The 27,912-nt window shown below is 44.4% G+C and overlaps 1 protein-coding gene across 1 annotated transcript in view; it reads left to right on the top strand.

The window, feature by feature from the left end:
- Gabrb3 (gamma-aminobutyric acid type A receptor subunit beta3) overlaps nucleotides 1-27,912 on the top strand; it is a 229,393-nt gene that overhangs the window by 161,480 nt on the left and 40,001 nt on the right. The window contains exon 4 of the mRNA XM_050140321.1: nucleotides 10,048-10,268. Within this exon, the coding sequence (XP_049996278.1) occupies nucleotides 10,048-10,268 (221 nt within the window). The remainder of the gene's footprint in view (nucleotides 1-10,047; nucleotides 10,269-27,912) is intronic.

Genomic DNA, 27,912 nt, shown 5'->3' with positions numbered 1-27,912 from the left:
TTTCATGTTTCATGCTGACTGAAGTAAGGGACAGGGGGATAAGGAGGAGAAAGGAGAAGGGGGTGAGAAGAGGAGTGAAGGGGGAGAAAGGAGAGAAGAAATAAAGTGAAAGTGGGGACAAAATGGATGAGAGGGAGGGGGAGAAAGAAGGAAGAGAAGGGGAGAGTGGAGAGACAGGATCACAAAGGAAGAAAAAGAGGGGGGGAGGAAGGGTGGAGATGTTATTATTTCATCAGATTATCAAGCAGCCTAGTGATCCCTGAAAGTAATGAGTCCTATTCCAATTTTATTTTCAATTCAATTCCTAAACTTCCTTTATGCTAGCTCTGCAGCCTTCATAAAGCTTTATAGTACACAAAGAGGTGTTGATTTAAGATATCTAAAGATTTGTATAAATGGTCATATTTCAAGTCGAATAAAATTAACTAAGCTCTCTTTCATCCGCAGTATGCCCAAGAGTGCTGGTTCTCAGTGCTCTGGGGAATGTTGGATGAAGATACATACAGACTTGGCTCATTACTGCCTGAATGCACCATCTATTCTAAACTCCAGGGAGACCGTGGCCATAGGAAACCCTCAAGATATAAACCAGATGTGCAGGATGTTTCCCTAAGGTGGAGCATTCTCTGATACCTGTAAACTTGATGGTACTGAAACCCAGAGGGTCTCAGCGTGGTGGTCTTGCTGGCAGTGGCAGGGTGCAGGCTGGAGACAAGCCGTCTCTGATACTTGGAAAGTTCTTTTCAAAGACATGACTCAAGTGAAGATGGAGTTCTTAACTTTGGCAGTGAGAAGAATTTGAGGCACTAGTATGAAGTGAATTTGGAGTTTATTACAAGTGTAGTTTAACATAGACTTAACCGTGGGGATTATAAGAAAAAAAAAGGGTGTTCAAAGAGACACCTCCTCAGACACTTGTCAAGAGACTCATGTTAGTTCTTAGCCATATATATAATTGTAGTTGTGGCACTCCAGTTATTCTTAAAGATATAACTTAAAGAACTGCTAAGAAATGTTTTTCTTTTCTTTTTCTCCTTTTCCAAAAATTGAGACTATAGGGTGGTGCCCAAGTTTCCTTTGACAAGATTGCAACCCTATAAGGCAAAACCACGAGTCACAAAGTTGGCAAGAAACAATTCTTTCTGGTCAGGCTCCTAGGAAATTGCGGGTTTACATCTGGGAAGTGGAAAGGCCCTACTGGAATGTTACACACACTTAGGCCTTAATCATGACTTATTGGTATTTTAGCATTCTTTTCTGAAACAACCTCATGTATAAAGAATATAGTCTACATATAGGCAATGGTCTTAGTTTGTCTTAATTGTGCTGGTATTCTTGATTTAGCTGGTAGACTCTCCAATGGGACTGTGAAGAAGGCCTCCTCTTCTTCCACCTCTTCCCCACCTTCTTCCTCCTCTCCCTCTTCCTCTTCCTCATGTCTCCTCTTTTTTCCCTCTTCCTCTTGTGCCTCAGTCTTGGTTGAGGTTCACCCTCTTCTCTCATCAGCTCTTAGGTTCAAGATGGACTGGTCTCTGATGGAGCCTATGCAAGAGGCTCAAGACAGTTGCCTCCTCCAGCGTTCTTCCTGGAGAGGCTCTGGGGGGTGAAATGCTCAGTTAGTATGAGGAGAAAGTTGTAGGGTACCATTGCCAGGAAATAATTTCCCGTACAGGAGTCTTCTGACAGTATGGTGCCAGTCACCTTTCTAAATTGAATCTGCAGCCTCACCGGAAGCCAAGTGTTTTTCCAGTGCCTGAGGTTCGAGGGACAAGATGAAATGGGTGTGAACTGGTGAAACTCCTGCACACCAGCCAGTGTCAATTGGGTCATAGAAAGAACACTTTACAAATGTTTGACTCACTCACACCACAGTTGAAGACCAAGTCCCATTGCATTACAGCCAGGAGTGATGTGAGCCTAGAACGTAAACCAGGGCTGCAGAATGGAGCCTGTATAGAAGAGATCCTCTTCATTTGTATTGACTCCACTCCCAGCCATGGAGAATGCTTTCTCTCCTAGGCACACCTGACCAGCCCTGCAACCAGTAACACTTTTGTGATCTCTGACCTTCTCCTGCTGCCAATACCAGTCTAGATATGCTGATACCACTAGCCTATTGCTGAGAACCTGTGCCAGGAGACAGCCTGGCTCTCCCCGGTGTGCTAATTTAATTAGGCTGGCTATCCCTGCGCCTGCCATATCAAAATGGGCAGTGATGGTCCTCATTTTCAACTCCTCTGATCTCTTCCTTCCAGAGCATCCCGCCTCCCTGATCCTGTTTCTGGTCCAGATGCCCAAACCATACCCTCCCTCACTTTCATCAGAACCCACCTCTCCCAAACTCTGCCACTTCTTGACCCCTGTGGTTTCCTACCCTCGTCTTCTCTGGTGCTCTACCGGGTGAGCCAGGAACGGCAGAAGTGGAACAGGAAGCCATAGCCATGGTTCTCTGCTCTTTTTCAGATGTCGTTGCTGTCTCAGAGAGATCTGTGTGCTGAGATCCTGAAAACATGGCCATGTCCTCATATAGATCAGTCACCGGAAAAAAAAAAAAACAGTCCTAGAGAGATAGGACATGGGCCTCTGTGCATTAACAAAAGATAGAGACTCTACGATATCATTACCATTAAACAGATCAGCATGACAGTTGCTTCTGAGTTTCTGCATCCTTGGAGTCTTCTTCTGCAGACAGCAATTTCTAGACCTCTGCTGCTTCAGTTCCTTCCCTCCAGGGCCGTGGTTCTCAACCTTCCTAATGCTGTGACCCTTAAGTGCTGTCCTGCATCTTGTGGTGACCCCAACCATGAAATGGTTTTTGCTGCTTCATAATTACAGGTTTGCGACTGTTAGGGAGAGTAATGTCAATATCTGATAGGCAGGATGTCTGATATGCAATCCCCCAAATTGGTTATGACCCACCGGGTGAGAAACACTGTTCTGTGAGCTCCGTCATCTGAAGATGGCCGGTGGCGACCTTCCCTGGAGAAGAGTAGGTGGTATGCATCCTCCTGTTCCTGGCCCCTGGCAGCAGGCTTGGGAAATGCAGCAGTGAAGCCAGTAGCCATGGGAAGATGACCTGACCAGTTACCTCTTCTTCAGGGCTTACTCCACACTGATTGCACATAAGCCCCTTTCTAGGAATTTGCCCTTGCTTGTCTTCCCAGGAAGTAGCTTCTTTTGTGTCTCCTCATATTCAGTGTGGCATCTTTTTCCTCATTGCTCTTGAATTACAGACACCTAAAATCAGATTTCGTCAGTCTGGTGATGGCCAACCCATTTGGGCCTGGATTGCACCTAGCTCATCTCCTACCCTCAACATTGATTAACACATGGTAGTCACTCAATAAATATTTGTTTGATAAGTTGGGGTGTCTAGGAATTTGAGAGTCTGGTAAATGAGAGCTATGTCAACCACACTAGTGGACATACATTATGTATTTCATATTAGGCTTATTCCATGATATTGGACCTTTCTTATATTTGGTTTGTAAATGCTACCCGCTGAGTCCTCCTTAGCTATCTACAGTTCTCCCAGTGGCCTGGGTCTGTCCCTCCCTCGGGTGTGCTTGCCTGGCTATTCTTTGAAAGGCTCCATCCTCCTCTGTCACGCCTAACCTAAGAATCACCTGAGTGCACCTTTACATAAAATAAGTAGGACTGAGGAGATAGTTCATTTGTTCAAGCATGATGCATGCACAAGGGCCTGAGTGTGAGCCTCTAAACCAATTTGAAAAGTGGGAGTGTTGTAGCTAGCTTGAAATCTTAGTGCTGAGGAGACTGGGGATCACTGAGGCTTATTAGCCCTCTACGTTAGTTGAATTGGTGAACCCTAGACCAATGAGAGACCTTGTGTCCCAAACCAGAATCAACAGACACTGTCCTCTGGCCCTGTCTCACTCCACAGCTCCAGCTGCATCTTGTTTTAGTGAAGTCCAAGGCAAACTCCCCCAGTTCACCAAGCCAATCTTTCTCTCAGTTCTTCGAGCCTTATGGTCTCTTTATTAGTTGCTGCGGCCTGGCCTGAAATTCACATGATGGATTCTCCATCCTGGATAAGGCTTCTTCTGTGACTGACTCATGGCTCCACATGTGAAAAATAGGATATTTCTCTGAAACCCTTGGAAGCAACACTTTTAAACAATTGTATTGCAGTGGAGCAGGGCTGCCGTCATTCCTCTTCCTCTAAAGAATGCCTCAGGACCTGGTTCTCCACTCCCTGTGGCCTTTGCCAACAGCCCCTACCAGGTTCACTCCGCTTTCCTATGTTGACTTTTATCATTCCCTATCCATCATGCTCTTACGTCCCAGAGGAGACAGCCCTAACTTCAAAATCAGTTTCCCTTGTTTCAGAGAGAGGTGCTAGGAGGGAGCCTGGGGTGGCTAGACCAAATCCATCCTTGAACTGTGTCTAGATTGAGACAGGAGAGTAACAATGGCGGCACCTGTGCTGTATTTCAATATAAGAGGGAGGGAGAATATGTTCTGGGATGCTTGCTCACTGAGCTCTGCAGCCCAGCACGGGACAGCTAGCAGCATCACTCCTGAGCAAAGGAATTCAATTTTTGCTGCCTCCCAATGGCACAAGCTAATGGAGGGGGTCCTGGGCCCTTCTACCATCGGCTTCATGTTGGGCACCTTCCCTTCCCCTTGGTCCTCCAATGTCTGAAAGGAGAAAGGGGCTATTGATTAGTGCACCTGTTAATAGATTTGTTACTTCCTCATAAGGCCGAGCAGACTCAGTGATTTTGAATTTATGTAGGCTTTTCTTCTGGCTCCCTAAGCTCCCGACTCAAATTACTTTAGAAAACACCAAAGGCCAAACTTGGAGGTGCTGAGGATGGTGTCAAGAGCAACACCACCCAAAATAAATCCTGATCCCGAGCCTTCCGACTGTGAATGACAGCCGGCTCCTGGTGCAAACCGGAGCTTTTTCTCCTTCCTCATGGCAAACCATGTGAAGCCAGTCTGAAGAGCCTCTGCGAGCGAGGAGTGCTAGACTTCATGACTCAGGCGCAGGGAAGCAGGTGGCGGTTAAAGAAAGAATTGAGGGAAACTTTCCTCTTCTGTTAGTTTGGAGAGTTTTGTGCACAGAAGAGACCCCAGTCGACGCTGCCTGCCATCAGTTTCCGCATTGCTGTGCCTCCACGGCTGCTCGTGTTTGGGTTATCTATCGCACGTCACCTCTTTAACAAAAGTCAGCGTAGACAGGGTGGTGGTCCATTCCCCAGCAGCTCTGGATCGGCAGCGTCTGACATTTCAGGGCTTCCCAAGGCAGCCCTCTACACCTGGTCCTCTTGCTTCCAAGCAGCAGGTACTTCTTGCCATGACCTCTGCCCCCTCACCATTGAGATTTTGGTTGTATAGCCAAGCTCTCTCACTTACATGCTGTGCTTTAGAATATGAGTCACGTGTGCCTTAGTTATTTTCCTTGTGGCCATGACAGAACGCCTGATAAAAGTAAGGCAGAGAAGGAAGGGCGTATTCTGGGTGACGGTTTGAGGGCACATTTGATGATGGCAGAGGACCTTGAGGTAATGGTCACCTTGTGTCTACTGCTGAAACAAAGAGAGAGATGAGTTCTTGCACGTGGCTCGCTTTCTTCTTCCATGTATGACCAGCCTAGAGAAGGGTGCCATCCACATATAGAATGTGTCTTTCCTCTCACCCTAATCTAGAAGCTCTGGCCCAGACATGCCCACGGGCTTGTCTCCTAGGTAGTAGAGACCCTGCCAAGTTGGCATTATTAACATCACAACTCTGCACCGCGTCAAACGGAAACTCAAGTAGATCATTTTCAAGTCACAGTTTCCGACCCCTTGTCAAACATCTCATAGTCAAAATGCCTTTTATCCACCTTAAAAGTCCCTCTAGCCTTTAAGAGGTCTAACCCCTTTGAGAGCAGATGAGCAGAGCCCCCTCTGCGCCTGGGCAGTGTCTCAGCACTGCGTTTCCTATACCATAAAAACAAGTTTCATGCTTCTAACCGTCAAGGGCACAGAATAAATGTTCCCTTTCTGAAACGTGGAGATGGGAGCATAGCAAAGACATATCAGACCAAAGCAGGACCCAGACCAAGCAGGGCAAATGGGAAATCCCACAGCTCAGTGTTAAGTATCTGGAGCTCCTGATGGAGCCATTTGAGGTCCAACAGGTTTGCATTGCCTCACCCTCCAGCTCTGCAATCCTGTGGCACTCGTGACCTCTTTCCCAGGTCAGTTCTACTCCTCACATGCAACCCTCCTCTGCTGCCATTTCGGGGTCCTGACATGCAACCCTCCTCTGCTGCCATCCCGGGGTCCTGACATTACCAGCATCCTATCACTTCCATCAAAACTTGGGCTTTTCCTTCATGCCATGGACCCCGAGGCCCTCATCTATGGATGTGACTTCAGTAGCCATCTGGGACTTTGGCTTAAGCCTCCGTTCCTGCTTTTGTTTGGGTTTGTTTTTTAATTAGGGTCTCATTATCTACGCCTTCCTATTTCGCTGGCATTGCACCCTTTATGTAAACCAGACTAGCCCTAAACTCTTGTTGACTGCCTCTGCATCTCCAGTGCTGAGATTATGTGAGCACCACCGTGTCTGGCTTTCATCCTTCCGTTTTTCGTGTATGTATAACAAGTAGCATGTGGACTACTTGCTGACCTTGGGGCATATTACCACAGGTGGCTGTGTTTGATCAGGGTAGCCCTTCACCAGCTTGCTCAGGTTAGTCTCTCTTGAAGAATTTGGGGTTCCGCAAGAGGTTTTCTTCAGTGGGTGGGGTTCTGCTTTCAAGAGTACCTTCCCAGCTACCCCAGTGCTGAGAAGGCAGCTGGTTCTGACTGGGGCCCATTCTTCTCAACAACTACATTCTTCCTGTTGGAAACTTTAACCTCCTTTCCTGACAATGGGCACATCTTTCTTCTCATTTCCTCTATTTGTTGCTGTTTGTCATTGCCTACCTGGAAAAGAATAGTGAACGCTAGCCTGTCTTGAAAGTCCCTCTGCCAAGCCATTGACTTTTGAGTTCAACTTCCCTCAAGCTGGACTGTGAGTATAACCTGAATGGCCCCTAGCCCAGTTCTCAGTAGACTCTGTATTCCCCTGTGAATCTGCATGGGTTCACCCTCTGCTCTCTCAGAATTCCCACCAGGACGGTCTGGTCAGCTCTGTTTATAGTGTCCTAATGGTTTTCTAGCTCAGTGTTTCAAACTCCCACATTCTTCCCATAGACGGGCTCCAAAGACCTACAGTCTACATGATCAGACTCATATGAGCAATGGCCCCACTTCTATTTTTCATGGGTTTAGACGTATTTTTTATTAATTCATTGAGCATTTCATACCTGCATACAATGTATTTTGACTTATCCATACACTTCCCTTATCCTCTCCAACCTCTTCTGAAATTTGTGTCTTTTAAAAAGATAACCCTAGGAGTTTGTTCTGTCCTCCCCAGAGGCTAATGAGGGTGGGTCTGACCCCTGGGATGTGGGCAACTTAACAGGTGGCCCCACGTCTCAATCCTCATTTTATATGATAGAGAGGTATTTTTTTTTCTTATATCGACATACCTGACAGAAACCCTCTTCAGGAAGAAAGGGCTTATTTGGGTTCACATTTGAGCATACAGTCCTGAATGACAGCCAAAGTTTGATGGCAAGAGTTGTCATACTCGCAATTAGGAAGCGTAGAGATGAATGGCTGTTCTCAGCTCAGCCTTTCATTTCCATTCAGCTCAGAATCCCACCCAACCCATGGAATGGGGCTACCCACATTTAGAGTAGGTTGTTCCACTTCTACCTATCCAATCTGGAAGCTCCCTTACGTAATACCCAGAGTTTTTTTCCCCCCGGTGGTCTAGATCCCGTCAGGTTGACAGTGTTTTCCATCACAAGATGCTCAGGTATAGGAAAGGCGACCTATTGGGAGATGGCTGCTAGTGAAAGAGTAACCAAAGGAGGGACACACCCCACCATGGGGGCCACATAAGAACACCAATGGAAGTCCAATGGTGGAAAGCAAAGGTCACCTCTAAGCAGAGCCCTTTAATGTTCCATAAAAAGGACAGATAAAGGCAAACATCCTAGAATTGTTTAATTGCAAGGCTCCTAACGGTAGAGGCTCTTCGCAGTCATCTGACACCTAGAGCTAGGTCACTAGCCATTGTGAATTGTTAGCTGCTATGAACAAGCTCCATAGAGGAAGAGCAAGGGATGGGCTCTGGATCCATTGGCTTGGATATAAAAGATGTCCTAACTCTCACACTAGCCCTGGAAGTTGTCCACTTTGTGTAATTACTGAATAACCCTGGGAAATCAGCTCCCCCAGCTCAGCGGGGCCCCAGATGTCCAAACATGCCGAAGCTAAGTTCCATGGTTTCATGAACTTGGTAGCCCCCGGGCACATGAGACTAGGCTGGCTTTCACTGTGTGATGCTTGATCCTGGTCCCTGCTCCTCAGCTATTTGTGTGGGGTCCCGTTCCGCTGCCCTCATCATATACTTACAAATATGTAAGGGCTGGAAACTGACAGCTCCCGGGTTTGCCACGCTCCCTGCCTGCTCAGCCAGCTTCCCAGGGCCTAGGTTTAGGGACATCTTCTTCATGAAAATCTCTGATTTGTGATGGGGACGGGAGTGAGCATCGATCTAGGAAGTCCTAGGCTCAGAGATCTACCCCTGGATGTTCTTGTAAGAAATTCCTGCTTCTCATGTGCTCCCTCTTCATTAGAATCCAGATAAAATCCAGGACTCTAGCGCACATGGGCTTGCCCTTTTTCCTCTGCCCTCTGCTTTTCCCGTCTAGGACCACTTGTTTCGCTGGAGGGTCACACGTTCAAGGCCTGCCTTCTGACCCTGCGCTGTACCTTCATTCCAGAATTTGTATTTTGCTTAGGGTTGGTTAGTATGTGTGAGTTTTCTTGAAACCACTTGCTGGGCACATCTGGACAGGACAGGTTGATATCTGAACTTTATCATCTTTAAGCGTAACGCATATCATTTATGTATTCACATGAAACAGACTATACCCCTCGGAGAGCTGCCGTGTGAGGTAGTAGGCTTATGTTATCCCCAGTGGTCCAGGATAGGCTCTAAAACTGGTTTGCTTCTCACCTTTCACTGCCCACAAGATGAGTGTGTTTACAGACCTGACCAAGGAGCATGTGGGATGTACCTACATGCCTCCAGGTTTTCAGGGTCCAGAACGTCCTGTGACTCTCGCCGTATTTTCTGATGTCTACACCTCTGTGTATTTATGCAGTGTGTATGTTCTTGTTTTCCTGTGGGGGCATTTGGGGTGCCTTCGTCTCTGCCAACTCAATTAACTGTTTTGCCATCAAAAACAACCAAAAGCAAAAATGGCTTTATAGTTCCCTGGGTGGGTGCTGGCTGATTTCATTGGTTGCCCGAGGCAGTGTGGTGGTCTCCTTCCAAGTCCCGCTGTGACTTAGGCTTCCCTAGTTCCCATGCCACCATGTGAGACTCCAGGTGCGACTCCAAGTCTCCAGGTGAGACTGTGGTCCAGTTAATGTCTAGCAAGGGTGAGCTAAGAGGAAAAGAACACGTGGAAGTCAGGCACCGAGCTCTCCAACAGGACACTTTAGCTCCAGGGGATGTCGCTGAAAGGCATGCATGTTTATGGTCTTTGCAAGGGCAGAAGAAAGCAGCTTCAACTGCAGAGACGGCTTTAGAGATAGAGTCCACCCACACGGCTTGGTTAAACCTCTGTCTGGTTGGTGGGAAACGTGGACCTAGGGAGTCAACCAAGTTCCTTGCCAACCATCTGATTTTACAGTAATGCTTTCTTACCTTTTCTTTCTGTATAGCTGTCTCAGAATGCCATCCGTCTGGTGCCCTTAACGAAGTAAAGCAAACTTTCCTATGTATGCCGTACTCTTCTTAGGTTGTGCTTCCTGAACTCAGTGTTTGCATTCCCAAGGAAGTGTCTGGTGCTCTGCCCGTTTCCAGGAAGTGGGATTCAGTCTGGACTTGTCGTTGCATGCAGGAGTTATACCTGTGTTGAGCGCAAACTAATTTTCTTTCTTTTCTTTCTCTTCCTCCCAGGACTATACCTTAACTATGTATTTTCAACAATATTGGAGAGATAAAAGGCTCGCCTATTCTGGGATCCCTCTCAACCTCACGCTTGACAATCGAGTGGCTGACCAGCTCTGGGTGCCCGACACATATTTCTTAAATGACAAAAAGTCATTTGTGCACGGAGTGACAGTGAAAAACCGCATGATCCGCCTCCACCCTGATGGGACAGTGCTGTACGGGCTCAGGTCTGTCCGCTCTGCAGGGCCGCTGTACGGATGGGCTCAGGTCTGTCTGCTCTGCAGGGCTTCTGTACGGATGGGCTCAGGTCTGTCTGCTCTGCAGGGCTCAGGTCTGTTCTGCAGGGCCCAGGTCTCTCTGCTCTGCAGGGCCTCTGTACGGATGGGCTCAGGTCTGTCTGCTCTGCAGGGCCTCTGTACGGATGGGCTCAGGTCTGTCTGCTCTGCAGGGCTCAGGTCTGTTCTGCAGGGCCCAGGTCTCTCTGCTCTGCAGGGCCACCGCAAGGGCTCAGGTCTGTCTGCTCTGCAGGGACCATTTTGAAGTTGTGGGGTATCTGGCAGTGAGATTCTCCTTAGATTAGCTGATAAATACCCACGAGACATTCTAAGCTTTGCAGAAAGGAAACCCTCATCCCTGAAAGATTTGGTGCATTACTGTTCCTATAAGAGTCACCAAAAGTTACAAAGCAGCCTTCTTGGATAGTTTGTGTGTAATTGGGTTGCCATGTCTGAGAACACAGATTCCCATATCAGAAAGCACAGAGACCTGTAATTAATATTCCCTGACACTTGAAAGGCTTAAATAGTTGTTTTCCCAAAGTGCGCTGCACTGCTTAATTAGAAGGCGTCTATTGTGCAGATTTAAGGTATAGGCTCAGCTGTACTCTATGGAGGCAATGCTGAGAGCCCGACACAGGAGACGGAGATTTCTCCAGGGCTTAAGATGGAGTCAGCTACCTGAAAGCCAGGCTGCCCCCCTGAGTTGCACAGAGGTGGCCCAGGACTTCCCTGCTTCCTAGGAAATGACCCAATCTTCCTAATATGCTCCACCCTGCTGTTTTATAATTGTATGTTGTCAATTTGCTGAACAACATTCTCAAGTCCTGTTTCTGCATGGATTTTGCGCTGATTTTGCTGCTGGGCTGCTGTTGTTCGGTACAGATGTATGAATGCACCTGTCTGACTTCCTTGATGCTATGGGTTAAAAGTGGCCTTGAGGCCTTCTGGGAAGTGGCCGACAGTTTTGAATGAAACATTATGTGGGTCTCTTGGAGGAAGTCCTATCTCAACTTGCTGTGAGTGCAGGACTTTTTCAGAAGACTCCAATAGTTTTAAAAGTAAAACACCAACCCGAATGTGTTGAAATCTACCTCCCGTGGTGGGTAAAGTCTCTGGATTGAATAGAGGAGATTGTTTAGCTTAGCCTTAACTAGAAAATATTGAATGTCTTCTTTAACCAACCACAATATTGTAGCCAAAGTAGGGATTTCTGCCAAATCAGACCTTTCTAAGTAGAAGGGAATATTAGTGCATGTGAATAGAACTGTGATGGTGTCTCACCGGAGTCCAGTCTGATGTTCTGTGGCCAGGTCAAGCAGTTTATACTTTTACCCCACAGTGAGACATTCGGTTCCAGCATAAGAAGTCATGATAGTGCGCTGGTCTCACCGGAAGAGCACCTACCCTGACACGACCATTCCCCTCACCAAAGTCGAGGCCGGCTGTGTGTGTGTATGCCCTATTTGTCCATACGTGTGGATGTGAGTGTAGGGACCTGAGTTCATGTCTGTGTGTGCATGTGGATATGTGTCCGTAAAGCAGGAAAACTGGGTAGGAATAGCAAGGAAAATCTCTGACATTTTGCCCTTTTAAAGCATGCTCTTTGGGTTCTCTTCCTTTATTTTTTTTTATTCTTCACTTAAAAATATTTTCCTCATGGTCCCTCTTTTTTTATTTTGCATGTACTTATTTTGGGTGTGTATTCATTCAAGGAGGGTAGGCTACCTGGAGGAATTGCTTCTCTCCTTCCACCCCGTGGGTATCCAGAACTAAACTCAGGTTTCAGGCTTGCTGCCTAACGTCTTTCCCCATGAGTTGTTTTGCTGGCCCCGCATTCTTTCTTTATTCATTTATTTATTTTTTTGACGGAAGTAAACTATATCAATTTGCCTTTGGTAAAATCAAAGGACTGTAACTTTGGGGAATAGCTTATGTAACATGCACACAAGTTTAGGAATTTCATTTCAAGGTGTCAAATTCCATGCCAAACAAAAGGGAAGAGTAAAAAAAATAGAAAACCAACCGAACAAAGAGGAAAATGTTTTCTAAAATTGTAGCTTTGCGTCACACTTGGCCTACAAAGTAAGTACTGCTGCAGTAATAAGTCAGGGGACCTTTCATGATAGCCTTGCACAGCAATCTAACCATCACCGTTTGGTTAACTTTCCATCAGTTTCCTGAAGTCAGGAAGCAGCTTCCCTTGCAGCCTTTTCCCCCCAGGAACGATTGTCTCATGCTTCTCAATCTTCATAGAGATCCTCCTATTTCTATAATAATTCTTCACATTGCTGAGGACCTCCACAAGCCCCTGTAAGTCCAGACTGAGCAGCCTATCCTAGGTATATAATGACTGGACAGTTGGCTTCTGGCTTCTTAGAAGTTGGCTAGCCTATGCATTCTCTAATGCAAAACAGTATGTCTTCACAGAGTTTAAGGAGCTTTTGAACAAAAATCACGTTAATAATTAAAGATGCTGATTAATGTTTAAAGTTCACATAAACACATATTCATCCTATGCTACCCTGTGACGTATATTCCAGCCTTTCATAGAGCAAAACATAAATTTTTCTCCATAAAAATAAGGTGGTGTCAGTCTCGCCCTGTCCTCAGCCCTTCTTTCTCTTATTGCTACTTTTGCTTAATGGCAGTAGGAACTGAAAGTCAGTTTTCTCCTGAAGACCCTTTGCTTTTACATAGGAACACCAGAAAGCTGAAACTTACCCTCTCCATCAGCGGTGTCTGTACTGTGTGGGGGAGACTGTGCCAGTCAAACGCCCCATAGTCCTGGCTTGCTGTCTCCATCCTCAGGAGGCACCGCTGCTAGAGTCCGCTTCCCTCCTGGTTGTGGGCTCAGTTAGAATGATTGCACCTGAGACCACTGTTGGACTCTGAGCTCGCTCTTCAGCCCAGCTATTGCCTGCACTGGTGATCAGCCGCTACTTTTGAGTTTCTGAGTTTCTTTTCCTTCACATAGAGCCATGGTGCACCAGGATCAAGGGGGCTTCGGCATTTTCCGGGAAAGAGAAAACTCTTTGGCTATAGACCAGAGGCAGCATACATTAATACCTCAGCTCAGTCTCGTTCTGGGAAAGCATTGATTCTTCACTCTGCTGATGGTCTGGCCCACAACTTCCCGAGAACAGTAATGAAAGGTCAGTGGTACTGGGAACTGTTTCACGAGTTCCTTAGTGGTCACTGACTTGGTCACAGCTGACCCCCTTGGCAGACTGAGCCTCTAGCATAGGCAACGTGCTGTGATGCTAGGGGAATCTGTGGATAAGGCATAATGCTGTTCTCACAGGAATGCACCTTTAAAGTTTGCTTTGGGCACTCCTGCCTTTCAGGGTATCAGAAAGGTCTTAGCTGGGGAGGCGTTAACCACCCCTGCCTGCCCTGCTTCTCTACTCTGCCCTGCTGTCTGTCAGACAGTGGAGACGTCTTCCCTCTCCATCTTCTCTGCCTTCTTTTCAATGTCTGGATCCTCTTGAAATGTCTTACTTTGCCCCATTAAACATTGTGCTGTAGGTTAATAAGGAAATTACAAATATAATGCCATTTGCCCTATAACACACTGAAGTTGAATGGTGGTCATCAAAGCAAAGTAGCATATTTTGATGGGAAATATAAAAATATTTTGGACAATACACTGTAATGTTCCTACCCGATGATAAAAGCTACTGCTGAGAATTATTAATGTAACTATTCCTGTGGTTAAAAGTTTGAATGCATCGTTAGATCAAACCTAGAATGGATTTGAAAAGATCCAAATTGAGACTTATGATTGATTTAGAATCTTATTCTAAAGCTGTTATTTTTTATGGTCCCTTAGAAAACTCTGTTTACTGCAGAGAAGGTCTGAGCTTCCTGAGGTATTGGGACCGTCAACATGTTGGGGTCTCCACTGAACCCGGCCTTCATGTTCACAGCTTTATGTCACGGCCTCTGGTGACCTGGTTTTCAGGATTTCTCTGCTATGCCATGCCTGTCCTCAGCAGCTCTCTGAAGCATGGAGAAAGAATCTCTGATCTCCTCACCCTTGCAGCTCTCAGGCTTCCCAAACCACTGCTCTGTGGATTGCACCGCCAAGCTTGTTGGCCAGTTCAGGATGGACACTCCCTGCTTTGAGCCACGTCAGCGATGACTTCTGTGTGTAGTGCTATTTTATTTTGAATTTTGTCTAGGAACAGGGAACCCTTCAGGCTTTCCTCTTTCACGAGCTGGAAGCTTACCCAGGAGGTGTTTTGCCCTCTGCATACCATCCCCATTGTTGTTGTGCAGCCTCGGAAGTCAGGATGTCACTCCCTAGTGGCTCCTCTCTCCTTAACATCACAGCCTCTCTTTCGGCGTGCACATTGGCTGCAACAGAAGCTGCCTAGTGCTCTTCTTCTCTCCAAACCGTACATTTAGTATTTCTTTATGTCCCACGTTCTCTTTTTCATTTTAGACCTACCTAATAGTTATCAGTCACAACCAACCCACAGACTCGGCATTAAACTTGCTCTGCCAAAGAAATCAATCCAATCGCTTTTAATGCAGCCAGCCTTGGGCAAGGTCTCAGGACAAGGACAGAAGGCATCACTTGCCAAAATGTCTCATGACTGACCTCTAGACCAGTTACAAATATTTAAATCTGAATCCTCTATCTTCCACATTGCTCTCAGCACAACCGTCTTCCAGGCTCCAAAGAGACTGAGCTGTTAAGCTGTGTTCATGGCCAAAATAGGCTGTTTAGTTCAAGGTTTCAAAGTCCTTCACATCTGCTCCCCGAGTCCAAACAGTCAGGTTCTTCACAACAGCGGGTCTCCTGTTATTCTTGAATTGCTGTGATAAGATATCATGAGTTTATTTTGCTTAGATCCAAAGGGAAAGTCCAGAATGGCAAGGGAAGCCTGGAGACAGGCAGCCAAGAGCAGGAAGCTAAGAGATTACATCCTTAGTCATAAATACAAAGCATAGAGAGGAAATTAGAAGTGGGGGTAAGGCTATAAACATTCAAAGCTTGCCCCCCAAAACATAGTTCTTCCAAAAAAAGCCACACCTCCAAAAGGTTCCATAACCTCCCCCAAACAATGCCACCAACGGGTCACCAAGTATTCAACTACATGAGACTTTTGTCATTCAAAACACCACAGTATAGAAAATCATCTAGCCCTACTAATCTCGTATTGCTAATAATTTAGTGAACACTCTTTTTTTTTTTGATATTTTTTCTAGACAGGGTTTCTCCGTGGCTTTTGGTTCCTGTCCTGGAACTAGCTCTTCTAGACCAGGCTGGCCTCAAACTCACAGAGATCCTCCTGCCTCTGCCTCCCGAGTGCTGGGATTAAAGGCGTGTGCCACCACCGCCCGGCTTAGTGAACACTCTTAACCATTTTAGTTTAATACTTACATTGTTTATTGTAGTGAGTTTTTCTTCATTTAAAATAGTTTTTTTTTTCTTTTTTTCCTCCCTGCTCCAAAGGAGCAATGAGCTGATAGAGTATGGTTCCCGCTCATTCTCCTACGGCGTGGGTGCTGTCTGTGCTCACCAGCTAGGGTGGCAGTGCCTTCCAGTTAGGGTAACTAATATGTATTCTTTTGATTCCCAGGTAGGGAGGGGTGTGCTGTGGTGTATGTGTCTGTGTATGTGTGTGTGTGTGTGTGTGTGGAGAGAGAGAATGTATAAAGTAGTTTCCAGAAATTGTATTAAACACTGAAATATGGCAAGTAAAAACGCAGTAGTTTACATGTATATTTAACCACTATTACAATGACGCCCATTGCAAGATAAATTTTCAAATGTCAGAAGTAGATATTATTCCTTCATGCTGTGTTCCTATGACTCTTTTCTGTGACTGTTATAAATTAATTTTCCATCTTTATTCATTTTTAAATGTTTATTTTTATTATACATTAACAATTTATAATCACATCTACTTAAGGAGCAAAAATTGATGCTATGATGTATGCATACTGTGTGGAATAATTGAATCAAACTAGGTATCACATTCCTCCTTAAATATTTAATCTCTCTTGTGGTGAGTAAACTTAAATTTTCCTTTTAGGAATTTATAGTTAGCAATTATGAACTATACAGTACACGCTTGTTCTTCATGCTAAGCAGCAGGTTTGAGAAACAATCTTCCTCCCTCAGTTTTTATAGCCTTTATTGTTATCATCTATTTCCTTCTTCTCCCAGTCTTTGCCATCCCCATTCTGCCGTCTGCTTCTGGCTTTGACTGCTTTAGATACTGCATGCACATCATAAGAGTCGGTTTCCTATGCCTGGTGTGTTTGGAGCAGTGTAATGTTCTCCATTTACGTCCACGCTGTCACAAGGGCCAGAGCCTCCATTGCTGTGGTACCTAGACAGTATGACATTGTTTATACTACACTTTTTTCTCTGCTAATGTGTTGGTGGTAGTTTGGGTGATTCCCTAATTTCACAATGTAGACAGTGTTGCACTCAGCATGGGAGTGTAGATATCTCTTAGACAAACTGACTTAAAATCTGTGGGGTAATAGCTCATATTTTTGTTTTGTTCTTCAGTGATTTGAAAACCCTGTATACAACATTTTACAATGGCTATGCTAATTTACATTGTCACCAACAGGGTACAGGGTACTCTTTTCTCCCTTTCCTAGCCGATACTTCTTCCTGATTTTCTTGGTAGATATCCTTACATATGTGCAATGGTGTCTTACTATGCTGTGAACTTTGTATTATAGGTGATTCTGAGAGTTTTTCATGTCTGTTGGCCATGTCCCTGCCTTATTTCAAGAAATGTCTCCTTTAAATATGAATGTAAACACCCCTAAAAAGTTCCTTCCCCTAAGTTTTCTGGATTTCAATAATCTGACTTCTGTTCAAATTCATGATGTGTAGAAATTTCCAGAACACATGACCCCAATTTATTGAAATTACTGAAAGAATTACACGTTAGAGACTTGGTAGTGTAGAGTCTGCACATCTGTGTGTGTTGCGTGTCATATACAGTCTATCAAATGTTCCAGTGTGCACATTGATGCTTTCTGATTTCCTTTGTGTTTTGATATTATTAATCAAGATTTTTCTTTCTGCATGCTCTATAATAGAGTATATAATATAGGGTTACTTATCCATAAGAAGGTCAATATTATTTTAAATATTGGCATGCAAATATATCCTTCATGTGGAAATACTTTGAGCAGATTTTTCTCTTTTCTATTAGTTCTTTGAGAATTTTCTACAATGTATTTTGATATTTACTTATTCCTGCAGCTTCATATTTGATTCTTCCAAGTGTGTCCTCCTTCTGTATAATCACTCAACTTTGTGTCCTTTAAAAAACAATCAAGTCCAATTCACGCCCCCCATATATTCTTAGTGTGTGGCCTTCCATTGGACCGTGGTCAACCTACCAGGGGCTATATTCTTAAGGAAAATTGATTGTCCCTCTGCCAGCAGCTAAAAATTTCCAACAACTCCTCCAATAGGGGTGAGACTTCATTTCCAATCTCGATGATGCCATTATACACCAGTGGGCATATTTTGCCAGGGAGGTCATCGCTGTAGCTGGCAGTGTTGACAATTGGAAGATTCACAGTTCCTTTATGCCCTGGTACTATATGCAGCACCTTTCAGCACTGTGAAAGTTAGCCAATGGGGGCGAAGCTGCCAGGTGAATGCCAGCTTCATTTCTTCATGTTCTAGGACTCAAGTATGTGGTATATTCAAAACTATGGATAAATTCTAGAGGGTAATCGATAGCATTGACTAGCCTGTAAAGTTGGAGTCTATGAGGCCTCCACAAACTCCAAGAGTAGCCCATTTCTCATACTAGGGTCTTTGTTAGCCTGTGGGTTCTAGTTAAGGACATTGCTACTCTATTATTATGTAACACCAGTTTAACTTGTGGGATGTGTGTGTGTGTGTGTGTGTGTGTGTGTGTGTGTGTGTGTCTGCATGATTAGGAAACTTCTACCATTGAAGGTTTTTATATTTTTCAAAAAGTCTTTAGTGTCCTTTAGCCCTCCCAGAGTCTCTCCTTTATTCTGACTGCCAGCCTAGGCCTAGTTGAAGCCTTCCTGTTCCATCACCCCCTTTACTTCATTATGTCACTATGTTTGATCTTCTTTGAAAGCACACTGCATGGCTCCTTTACCAATTAGCTGGGCATTGTGGGTATTCCAAAAGAAACACATGTATCTAAATCTGACAAATCAAAGCTGACACCCATAGATAAGACAAAACATGGGATGTTAGTCTTTCTGGCCCTAACTTACCTCATACAGACTGATGTTGTAAGCAGCTGCGGTGGGCTGCTTTCCCGCCCAGCTCTGAATGGCTAGCTTATGCCCCGAAATAATTACATGGAAACTGTATTCTTTTAAACACTGCTTGGCCCATTAGTTTTAACCTCTTATTGGCTAGCTCTTACATATTGATCTAACCCATTTATAATATTCTGTGTAGCACCACGAGCTGGCTTACCAGGAAAGATCTTAACCTGCGTCTGTCTGGAGTCAGAGAATCATGGCAACTGCCTGACTTGGCTTCTTTCTCCCAGCATTCTGTCTGTCTACTCTGCCTACCTAATTTTCTGTCCTATTAAAGGGCCAAGGCAGTCTCTTTATTTAACCAATGAAATCAACACAAAACAGAAGACTCCCCCACATCGGACTGAGGCTTTATCTATCTGTTTATTTGAGAATTTCATAATTTTGTTTTTCTTAGCAAGCAGATAGCATTCAATAGTGACAATACATCCTATTTTCATTATCCATTTATCAGCTGATGGAATTCAAGGCTGTTTTTCTTTCTTGGGTGTTATGAGAACAGCAATGAACATGAATGAGCAGGTATCTCTACAATGGGTCAGAGAGTCTTTTGGGTATATGCCCAAGAGTGGCATAACTGGATCGTGTGGTAGGTCTTTTTTTTTTTTTTCTCTTTCTGAGGGATCTTTTATTTCCTTTGTGGCCATCCCGAGTTGTACTCCCACCATCAGTACCAAGTGTCCCCATCCCCACATGACAGCATTGGTTGTCATTTGTCATTAGATCTTAGACGTTCTGGCTGGGATAAGATGAAGTCTCAAAGCAGTTTTAATTTGGATGTCCCTGATGAATAAGGATGTTGAACATTTTCCCAAAATGTTTCTCAGCTGTTTATATTTCATCTTTTGAGAACTCTGTATTTAGTCCTGTGCCCCTTTTTAGTTAGGGTGGGTTGTTGTCGTCTTTTTTTTTTGTTGTTTTGATGTTTAGATTATTGAGTTCTTTATGTAATATAGATACTAACTCTCTCTGGGATGCATAGAGAATTTTTTTTTATCTCCATTCTATAGGCAACTGATTTGCTTGAGTGACCGTGTCCTTTGCTGTACAGACCCTTTTTAGCTTGACAAGGTCCCATTTTCTAATTTTTGGTGTTGATGCCTGCACTGTCAGGGTCCTGTTCAGAAAGGTTATTCCTGTGCTAAGAAGTCTAGCTGAGTTTCCTACTGCATCCTCTGTCAGACTCAGGGATCAGATCTTCTGTTGAGTTCTTGATCAGTTGGAGTTGGGTTTTGCGAAGTCTGAGAAATAAAGAAGTGTCCACTTTTCTTCTTCAGCATGGAACTTACTCAGTTTGACGAGTACCATATTTTTGAGGAGGGTGTTTTTTTCCTCTCGTGTATTTGTGGTTTCTTTATTTAAAAACATATATCTTTAGGACTGTGGGCTGGTGTGGCAGTCCTCAGTTCTATTCCACTGTTGAGTGAGTCTGTTTTGGGTCAGTACCTTGCTGTTTCATTACTATCACTCCGTAGTATAACTTGAAATATTGGGTGGTTTTTGTTTTAGTGTGTGTGTACCAAAATTAGATTTAATTTCATTCCTAAAGGCTTATCAGGTTTTCTTGTGAAAGTCTCTGGCTCAAGAAATCTGTTCCAACATGTTAAAATGTTGACACTATTTTCCCCCAAAGTTTGGGAACAGCCACACTACGCAGGTCATACTGCATAGATTGTAGGTGAAGCTTTCTGCCTGTTTTATCTGCATTTTCACACATCTGCTGTAGAGTTGGTGAGGATACTACCTTGAATTTCCCTACCGTGTTTAGGGTCTCTTCCTGTTTTCCTATCTGTCTTGAAAATTCATGTTTTTCAGAAAAATGTTTTAGTTTGGATTTTCTAATCAATTATTATCATGAAGACCATATCGCTTTTTGTATTCTTGGTTATTTTTTTTTGAGGTGCCAAAATATGTTCCTACAAGTCCCAGAAACCCTCAATATGGTTTAGGACTGATGCCTTGGCACAAAGCAAGCTTGACGGCATGGCTACAGCATGTACCCTTGCACAGCCAGTCTGAGAGGTGTGGTGACAAGAAAGGTCGCGATTCTCACTCACCACACCCTATAATCAAATTCAGAACTCCCAGCAGAAGGCCAACAATGGAGAAAAAACATTTTTCCCTCAAAGGAACACAATGAGTTGGCAGCTACTTAGACATGGAGTCTGCTAGATAAAACTTTAAACCATCCATCTTAGCGTGCCTGATGAGAGATGAGCAGAAAGATGAGCACAGAACTGAGGAAATAACGGCTGTCACTGAATGACATGCACACAACTGATTAGGAAATAGAAATTATAAAAAGAGAGCAAACAGAAATTCTAAGCGCCACCGGTATAACAGTTAAAGTGATTGGTTGACTAACAGGGTTCAATTGTAGATTTGAACACAGAGAAGAAAGACTACGTAGACTTGGAAAGAGGACTATTAAAGCTGTTGAATCTGAGGGATGGGAAATAGAAGAAAGAAAAAAGCTAACAGAGCCCAGTAAACTTCTGAGAAAGCAATAGTAAATCAAAATTTATAGGAATCCTAGGCGGTGAGAGAGAGACAGAGACAGAGACAGACAGAGAGAGACAGAGAGAGTTCTGAAGAAATAATGACTAAAAGCATCACCAGTCTGTTGGATGATATAAATGTACAAATCCAAGAATCTCAGTGAACTCTCATAAAGATAGGATCCTATAATGATAGATCCAGAAAGATCTTTAATGAGACACATTGTAACCAAAAATTTCAAACAGTAAATACAGAAATAATCTTTATAGCATCAAGAGAAAGGGACCCATCCCAGAGACAGGCTTCTTAAAATGATCATATGCTCATTTGTCACCAGAAACATTGGCTGTCAAGAGCCAGTTGGATAATCACTATATATGATCGGAAAGAAAAGCCGCCAACCTACAAAGGGAGGTGTGAAGCTGCTGTTAAAAATGAGAAGGAATGAAGATTCTCCCTGGTAAATAAATCCTGAAACACTTTGTCTTTGTTTAATAGACCTGCTTTAAATGCAGTGTTCAAGTGAGTGTTCAAATCCTCAAGCTCAAAGAAAAAGACACTGGACGTTTGTGCTGAGGCTTAGGAAGCTGTGGTGATGGCCAAGGGATGAGGACCGCAAACCAGTGTTCCTGAACAATCTCTAACTCCACCTTGAACTTCTATTCTCTATAGCACTTTGCAGGCTGAGGTAGGCAAATCACAAGCCTTGGCTGTGTTACAGCATGGTCTAGGCTAGCCTTGGCTACATAGCAAAGCTCTGTCTCACTGTCCGCCACCTCCCCCAAATACATACAGGTCGTTCTAATCCATGTATGCTAATACCGTGGTAGGAGTGGTGCTGAGCCAATTGAAGATTATATATTAGAACAAAGTATGTTGTTATAAATTTGGATGTTAAATTTAATATGCACGGTAACCAAAAAGAATATATCTGTGAAAGAGGCACAAAGGAAAAGAGTAGGAAATCAAATTGTGCCAATGATTCCGCTAGACAACACATAAAGCAGATGGAAGAAACAAGGGGAGGCAAGACTCCAACCACAAAGACAGCAAGTAGCGTTGCTGTAGAAGTCTGCCTTTTCTCATTAGTAATTACTTCCAATATAAACGAGATGGACTGATCAAAAGCTAGAGACTGACAGAGCAGAGCGCTTAAAAATGAATCAGGATCTAATTATACACTGTCTACAAAAGGTAATCCACAAGCCCAGACCTAACCAGCCATCTGAATACAGATTGCCATCAAGATCTAAGTTGAAAGGGAAAAGCTGAAACTGTCTGTGTGTTCTGTACAAATGGCAGCCAAGGAAGACGTGAGGTGATGGTGTCGATCTGAGAGAAAACCGACTCTAAGTCAAAAACCGTAACAAAAGATGCAACACTAGACATTGACTAAAGAGCCACCAAGAAGACAGAACAACCGTGGACATATTAAACCTCAGACTGGCAGAGCATAGGAAGCAAAGTGCCACAACATGGAAAGCAGAAGTAGCAGCCAAATGGATTCTTGGTGCCGCGTTCTGAGAGTCTTTTATCTAGTCAGACCATGCATGAAAAAGGCGAATCTGAGACAGGGGAGGCGGCCCCCAAAAGTGACAGCTAAAAGTACAGATTATAGCGTGAGGCAGGTAAGGATGGGGTCAGGGGGAAGGTGCAGTGATGCTGCCCAGAAGAGGCTGGCACCTTTCCCGAGGGCACGCTCCTCATGGCCCCGGAGTCACATTGAAAGTTTTGTGTTTCCTTTGACCTGTATTGGGCTGCTGCAGATTTTCTTTGCTTTCCTGTGGGCCTAGAGATGTGAGATTTCTTACTGTGGGGCTTACGGAAATATTTGTATTAGGGTAGAGGGTAGGGGAGGTGAAAAGTTCTATGCTCGCACCACGAACCTCCCTGTCGTGAGCTTTTCAGAAAATGATGGCCCACTTGCAACATGTCAGACAGGAAGGCAAGTGCAAGCTGCAGTGCCCATGGGGGAAGAACCGCACATGGATAGAAGCACATTTCCACTAACGCGGATGTGTTATTCAATGTGTTACAATTTCAATAAAATTGTCAATCCCCCTTTTGGTCATGGAACAGAACCAAAACTGTGTATTTTGTAAAGACAAAAGTATCAACAAGCTTTTATCTAGATTGCCGAGGAAAAAGACAAAAGGCTCAAATAACTTAAATCATATTTTTTTAAACGTGGGGCCAAATAAGAGAAGCATAAGTTTGTGTGCTATAAAATTATAAAAATTGGATAAAATTAATATGTTTCTTAGAGAACACCAAACCTACCAAAAAGGAATCACGCAGATAATAGGAAATGTACATTTCTCAAAGTGAAAGTCCCACACTGGACGGCTTCAGGGATCCATTTTACCAAACACTGAAAAACTAAAATTAACGTCAGAAAATTAAAGTATTTTTATAATACTGAAGAGGAGGGGGGCATTCCTTACTTGTTCTGGGAGGCCAGCAAGACAGCTGTATCAAAACCAACACAAAGGGCTACAGGGAGAGTCGGCAGACAGCATCCCTCTGGATATTTGCACAAAAACCAACTAAGTATTAATCAACCAAGACTATCAACATAAGTCTTCATTAGTGGGAAAATATTGCAAAATCATTTCCCATGAAAAACCAGCGTAATCTACTGCACAGATAAAATGAAGGAACCAGCACACGATCATTTCAATTCACGCAGACCAAACATGACAAAATTTAAGACATTTTCATGATGCAAACATGTGGTGCACAAGGAGTAAGCTTGATTAGGTGACTTAATTGTGTATGAAATAAGATCATAACAGTGAAAGTCTGAAAATTTCTCCCTCCGATCAAGAATCTTATATTTGTCACTGCTATCAAAGTAGGAAAGAACAGCATAAGCTGACTTGCTCACAGACAGCATGACCATGTGTAAAATCCAAAAAAAAAAAAAAACTGTATAAATGTTCCCATCTATTACAGCTAAAAATAAATCCCCCAAGATTGTGGAAGGCAAAATGAGCAGGTAGAAGCCAGCAGCATTTCTGTGTAACCATGAGTCATCTTAAAGGGAAGATAAGAAAGAGATCTGGTCAATCGCCTAATAAGATAAAAACTTAGTTTTTTTAAATGAGGTTTAAAAATTATGTTTAGTTGATTATGAATTGTGTGTTTGAGTGTGTGTTTGTGTGTGTGTGTGTGTGTGTGGTGGGAGTATACTGGCACATGAATTCAGGTACCTGGAAAGCTCAGAGATATTAGATCCCCTGGACATGGAGTTCTAGGTGGTTGTGGGCTACCTGATGTAGGTGCTAGGAGCTGAACTCTGGTCCTCTGTAAAAGCAGTATGCACTCTTTCTTAGCTGGTGAGCCATCTCTCCAACTCCATAGCTATGTCCCAGGCTGCTCTCACCTCTTGCCTGATCCTTCTGCCTCTGCCTCCCCTTCATATCCTACAGGTATGATCCACCACAGCCTTCACACGTGACTTTGAGCGTGGTCGCTCTAGGTGGCCCAGAATGACCTCAAACTTCCAGTCTGCCTGCCTCAGGTTCCTGATGGCCAGGGTTATAGACATCTTGTCACAGCACAGTGACATTTCAGTCATAGAGTGAAAGACTTAGACACCAAACACTATGAGATGTTGTTAAAAGACTTTAAAGAAGATGTGACTGAGAAGGACAGGTTGTGTCTGGGATAGAAATGTGTACTGTTAAGATGATAATACTGCCCCAGCCTCCTCCACATTCAGCCTAAGTCCTTTCAAAATACAATAGCATTATATTTAGAGGAATGTCATTATTTTTTTTTAATTTACGCCCTGGCAATGCTGGAGCATACATGAGCAGCCCGTATATGTTGGATCTGTTGAATTTGTCCATGTTGGCTTTCATGGTCTAAGTTGATGAGGACAACTGATTTATAGGAATGGAAGCTCCTAATTCCCTATGGAATCTCAAGTGATTGCAAAGGTCTGAATGATCTTTAAAAAGAACATGGATGGAGGCCTCACAATCTGTAATTTTAGAATTTCCTACAAAACTACGTTAGTCAAAACAAACCACTTGTCATAGGGTGGACCCACTGTCCAGTAAAATAGAATGGAAAGCCCAGAAATAAATCTTGACATCTGTGAAACTATTTTAAATTTATTTTTTATTATGTTATCAGAGGTGGCAGTTTCCCTACATGTTTCTCTATTCCTCATTTGTGCGCGGTGTCTCCAGAGGGCCGCGGTGGATGTTGGATGCTCTGGAATTGGAGTTACAGACAGCTGTGAGCCACGCTGTAGGTGCTGGGGATTGGACACTTGGTCCTCTGCAAGAACCAGTGAGTGCCCTTAAGTGCCAAGACATTTCTCCAACTCCGTGAGATGAATTTTGACGAGGAGCCCAACATTTTCACGGGATAGAGGGAAGTCTCAACAAGATGAAGATGGGAAATCCTGGAACTCAGGAAGCGAAGGACTCTAGAGCCGCAGAAGCCAGCTCGATAGACCCAAATCTTCAGAGTTAAAATTAGACAGCTCTTAGGAGGAGAGAGGACTGGCTGCATGACATTGGAGATGGCACTGAAGTTTGGTTATGACACCAAGAGCACAAGAGGGAAAAATGAAACAGAGAAGCTGGACAGCTGAAATGTCAAGGAGCTTCGAAGCATCCAAGGACACAGGAAACAGGAGCAAGCAGTCCCCCGAGCACCATAGTCAGGGCAGCATAGTGGAGGGAGTGTGCTTTCGACTCACCTCCAGGCATCCTAATCAGATCGAGGTAGTAGGAGGGATGCAAGCTGCTTTTCAGATGCTCGGAAGCTCTTCTGCCCTTTCTCGAGAGAGCTGAGTCTTGGGGTATTTTCTTTAAGAATTTCTGGGTAGCTACTTTCCTGGTAGGGCACTGCGGGCACTCTGCTCTCCGTTTTGATCTTCAGCACAATGCTGCTTTGATCCTTTCTGTAGCTCTGCCCTCAGAGGGTTTACAAATGGATAGGAGAGAAGCTGAGATGCCCCTGCTCCAGAAGTGACTCAGGGCCGAAAGGCGCTGCCTCTGTGGCTTCAGTCAGTGCAGACGCAGACACCTCTGCTTTGGGAAGTGCTCAGTTACCATCTGCCGCATCACTGAGGAATAACAAGCAACTGGAGACCTGAATGCGGGTGGTAGGGGTGCAGCGCTCATTTTTCTGGGGGATCAACAGGTATGTCTGCTGGCCTGGCTGGCCCTTCCACAGTCTGGGTGTGAGTGCTCACCAGCTACCCCGCTGAGGTGGTCTCTGAGAAGATAGTGCCCCTCAATCCTGCCCCCTTGTCAATTCTCCTGGACCAGTAGATTCCCCTGGCAGAGCTTTCTTGTGTTAGAGGAAGATAGAAAAGAAACCAATTCCTCTGGTGACTGCCAAGCTATTCCATCTACTTCTCTCCAGACAAAGCAAGTTCCAGGGTTGATCCATAGTTGAGAGATAGACAAAGAATGCCTGCATAGTGAGGTTCCTCTAGGGGATGAGGCCAGGGCTGCAATAGATTCAGTTTGCCTTGGTGATTTTCCTAGCAATGTCCTCAAGGAGTCTCCATAGCAAGAAGCTGTAGACATTCCTGCAAATGTATTTCCCTAGATACTCCATAAAACACCACAAACGGTTGCCTAACGGAATCACCGGCTTATGCCCTGTGACCTCTCCATTTCTCTCTAAGTACTTGTGTAAGAAGAATGGATAGGTGCTCAGTCTAAGCCCCTGAGCTCCTAGGCCACAGACAATGGCAACTCCCTCCGTTAGCCAAAGCACTCGGCTTCTAGGCAGTCTGGATTGCAGATGAGTAAGCAATGACGCAGGCAGCTTCAAGGGATTGGGAGCAGTGGCTACCTGAACATCAACAGCTAGCCTGTGGTGCCGCCTCTGCCACAGAGGGAGACACTCAGTAGAGTTCTGGACCTCTTGTGCTGATTCACGGCTTGTTCTGTCACTGTGACAAAGTCAAACTCCAAGCCAAAGGCGTGTTTCACTGTTGTCTTCAGTTGAGGGGAGGCTGTCCAGCTCATGGCTGGCAGTAGACTGGATTCCGCATGGTTTCACATCAAGATTCACAGTGGCTGCCTGGTCTTGGAAGCAGGGCCTCACATGAGACTCTTCAACAGTGAACCACTCTTGAAAACTGAGCTCCTGGCAACTAAAAGGGTACAGGACTCTTCCTGAGAGTGCCTGACGGTGGGTACCCATCCCTGGCTGACTCCTATCCATCAACTTGACACCAAGAAGATCCAGGATGTCCTTCTTTGCCAACAATTCTATCCTTAATCTCCAATTGTTTTGTTCTCTGAGTTTTTATGGGTTGCTTGCTGTGGGAGGTGCTGCTCTGATACCAAAAGATAGCTGTGGGCAGGACAGGCTAAGGCCTGACTTAATAGACTCAAATCAAAGTAGACAAGGAGCCAGGCGGCCAGTAGTCAAACTTGCCCTTCTGCAAATGGAGCTTAATGCAATGACTGCATTGACATAGGGCAAGGTAAAGAGACATAACAGTCAGGGTCTTCTATTCGATTCCATTGGTCGACTTCTCTGTTTTTATGCCAATACCAAGCTGTTTTCAATACTGTAGCTCTGTAGTAGAGTTTGAAGTCAGGGATGGTAATGCCTCCAGACGTTCCTTATTGTATAAGATTGTTTTGGCTATCCTGGGTTTTTTGTTTTTCCATATAAAGTTGATTATTGTCTTCTCCAGATCTGTGAAGAATTTTGATGGGATTTTGATGGGGATTGCATTGAATCTATAGATTGCTTTTGGTAGAATTGCCATTTTTACTATGTTGATCCTCCCAATCCAAGAGCAAGGGAG

The sequence above is a fragment of the Alexandromys fortis genome, unplaced genomic scaffold (genome assembly GCF_014885135.2).
Source record: "Alexandromys fortis isolate MF-2015 unplaced genomic scaffold, M_Fortis_MF-2015_v1.1 scaffold_39, whole genome shotgun sequence".
Classification (NCBI taxonomy): Eukaryota; Metazoa; Chordata; class Mammalia; order Rodentia; family Cricetidae; genus Alexandromys; species Alexandromys fortis.
Note: the sequence above shows the minus strand (reverse complement) of the source record. Positions and strands in the feature narration are given on the sequence as shown.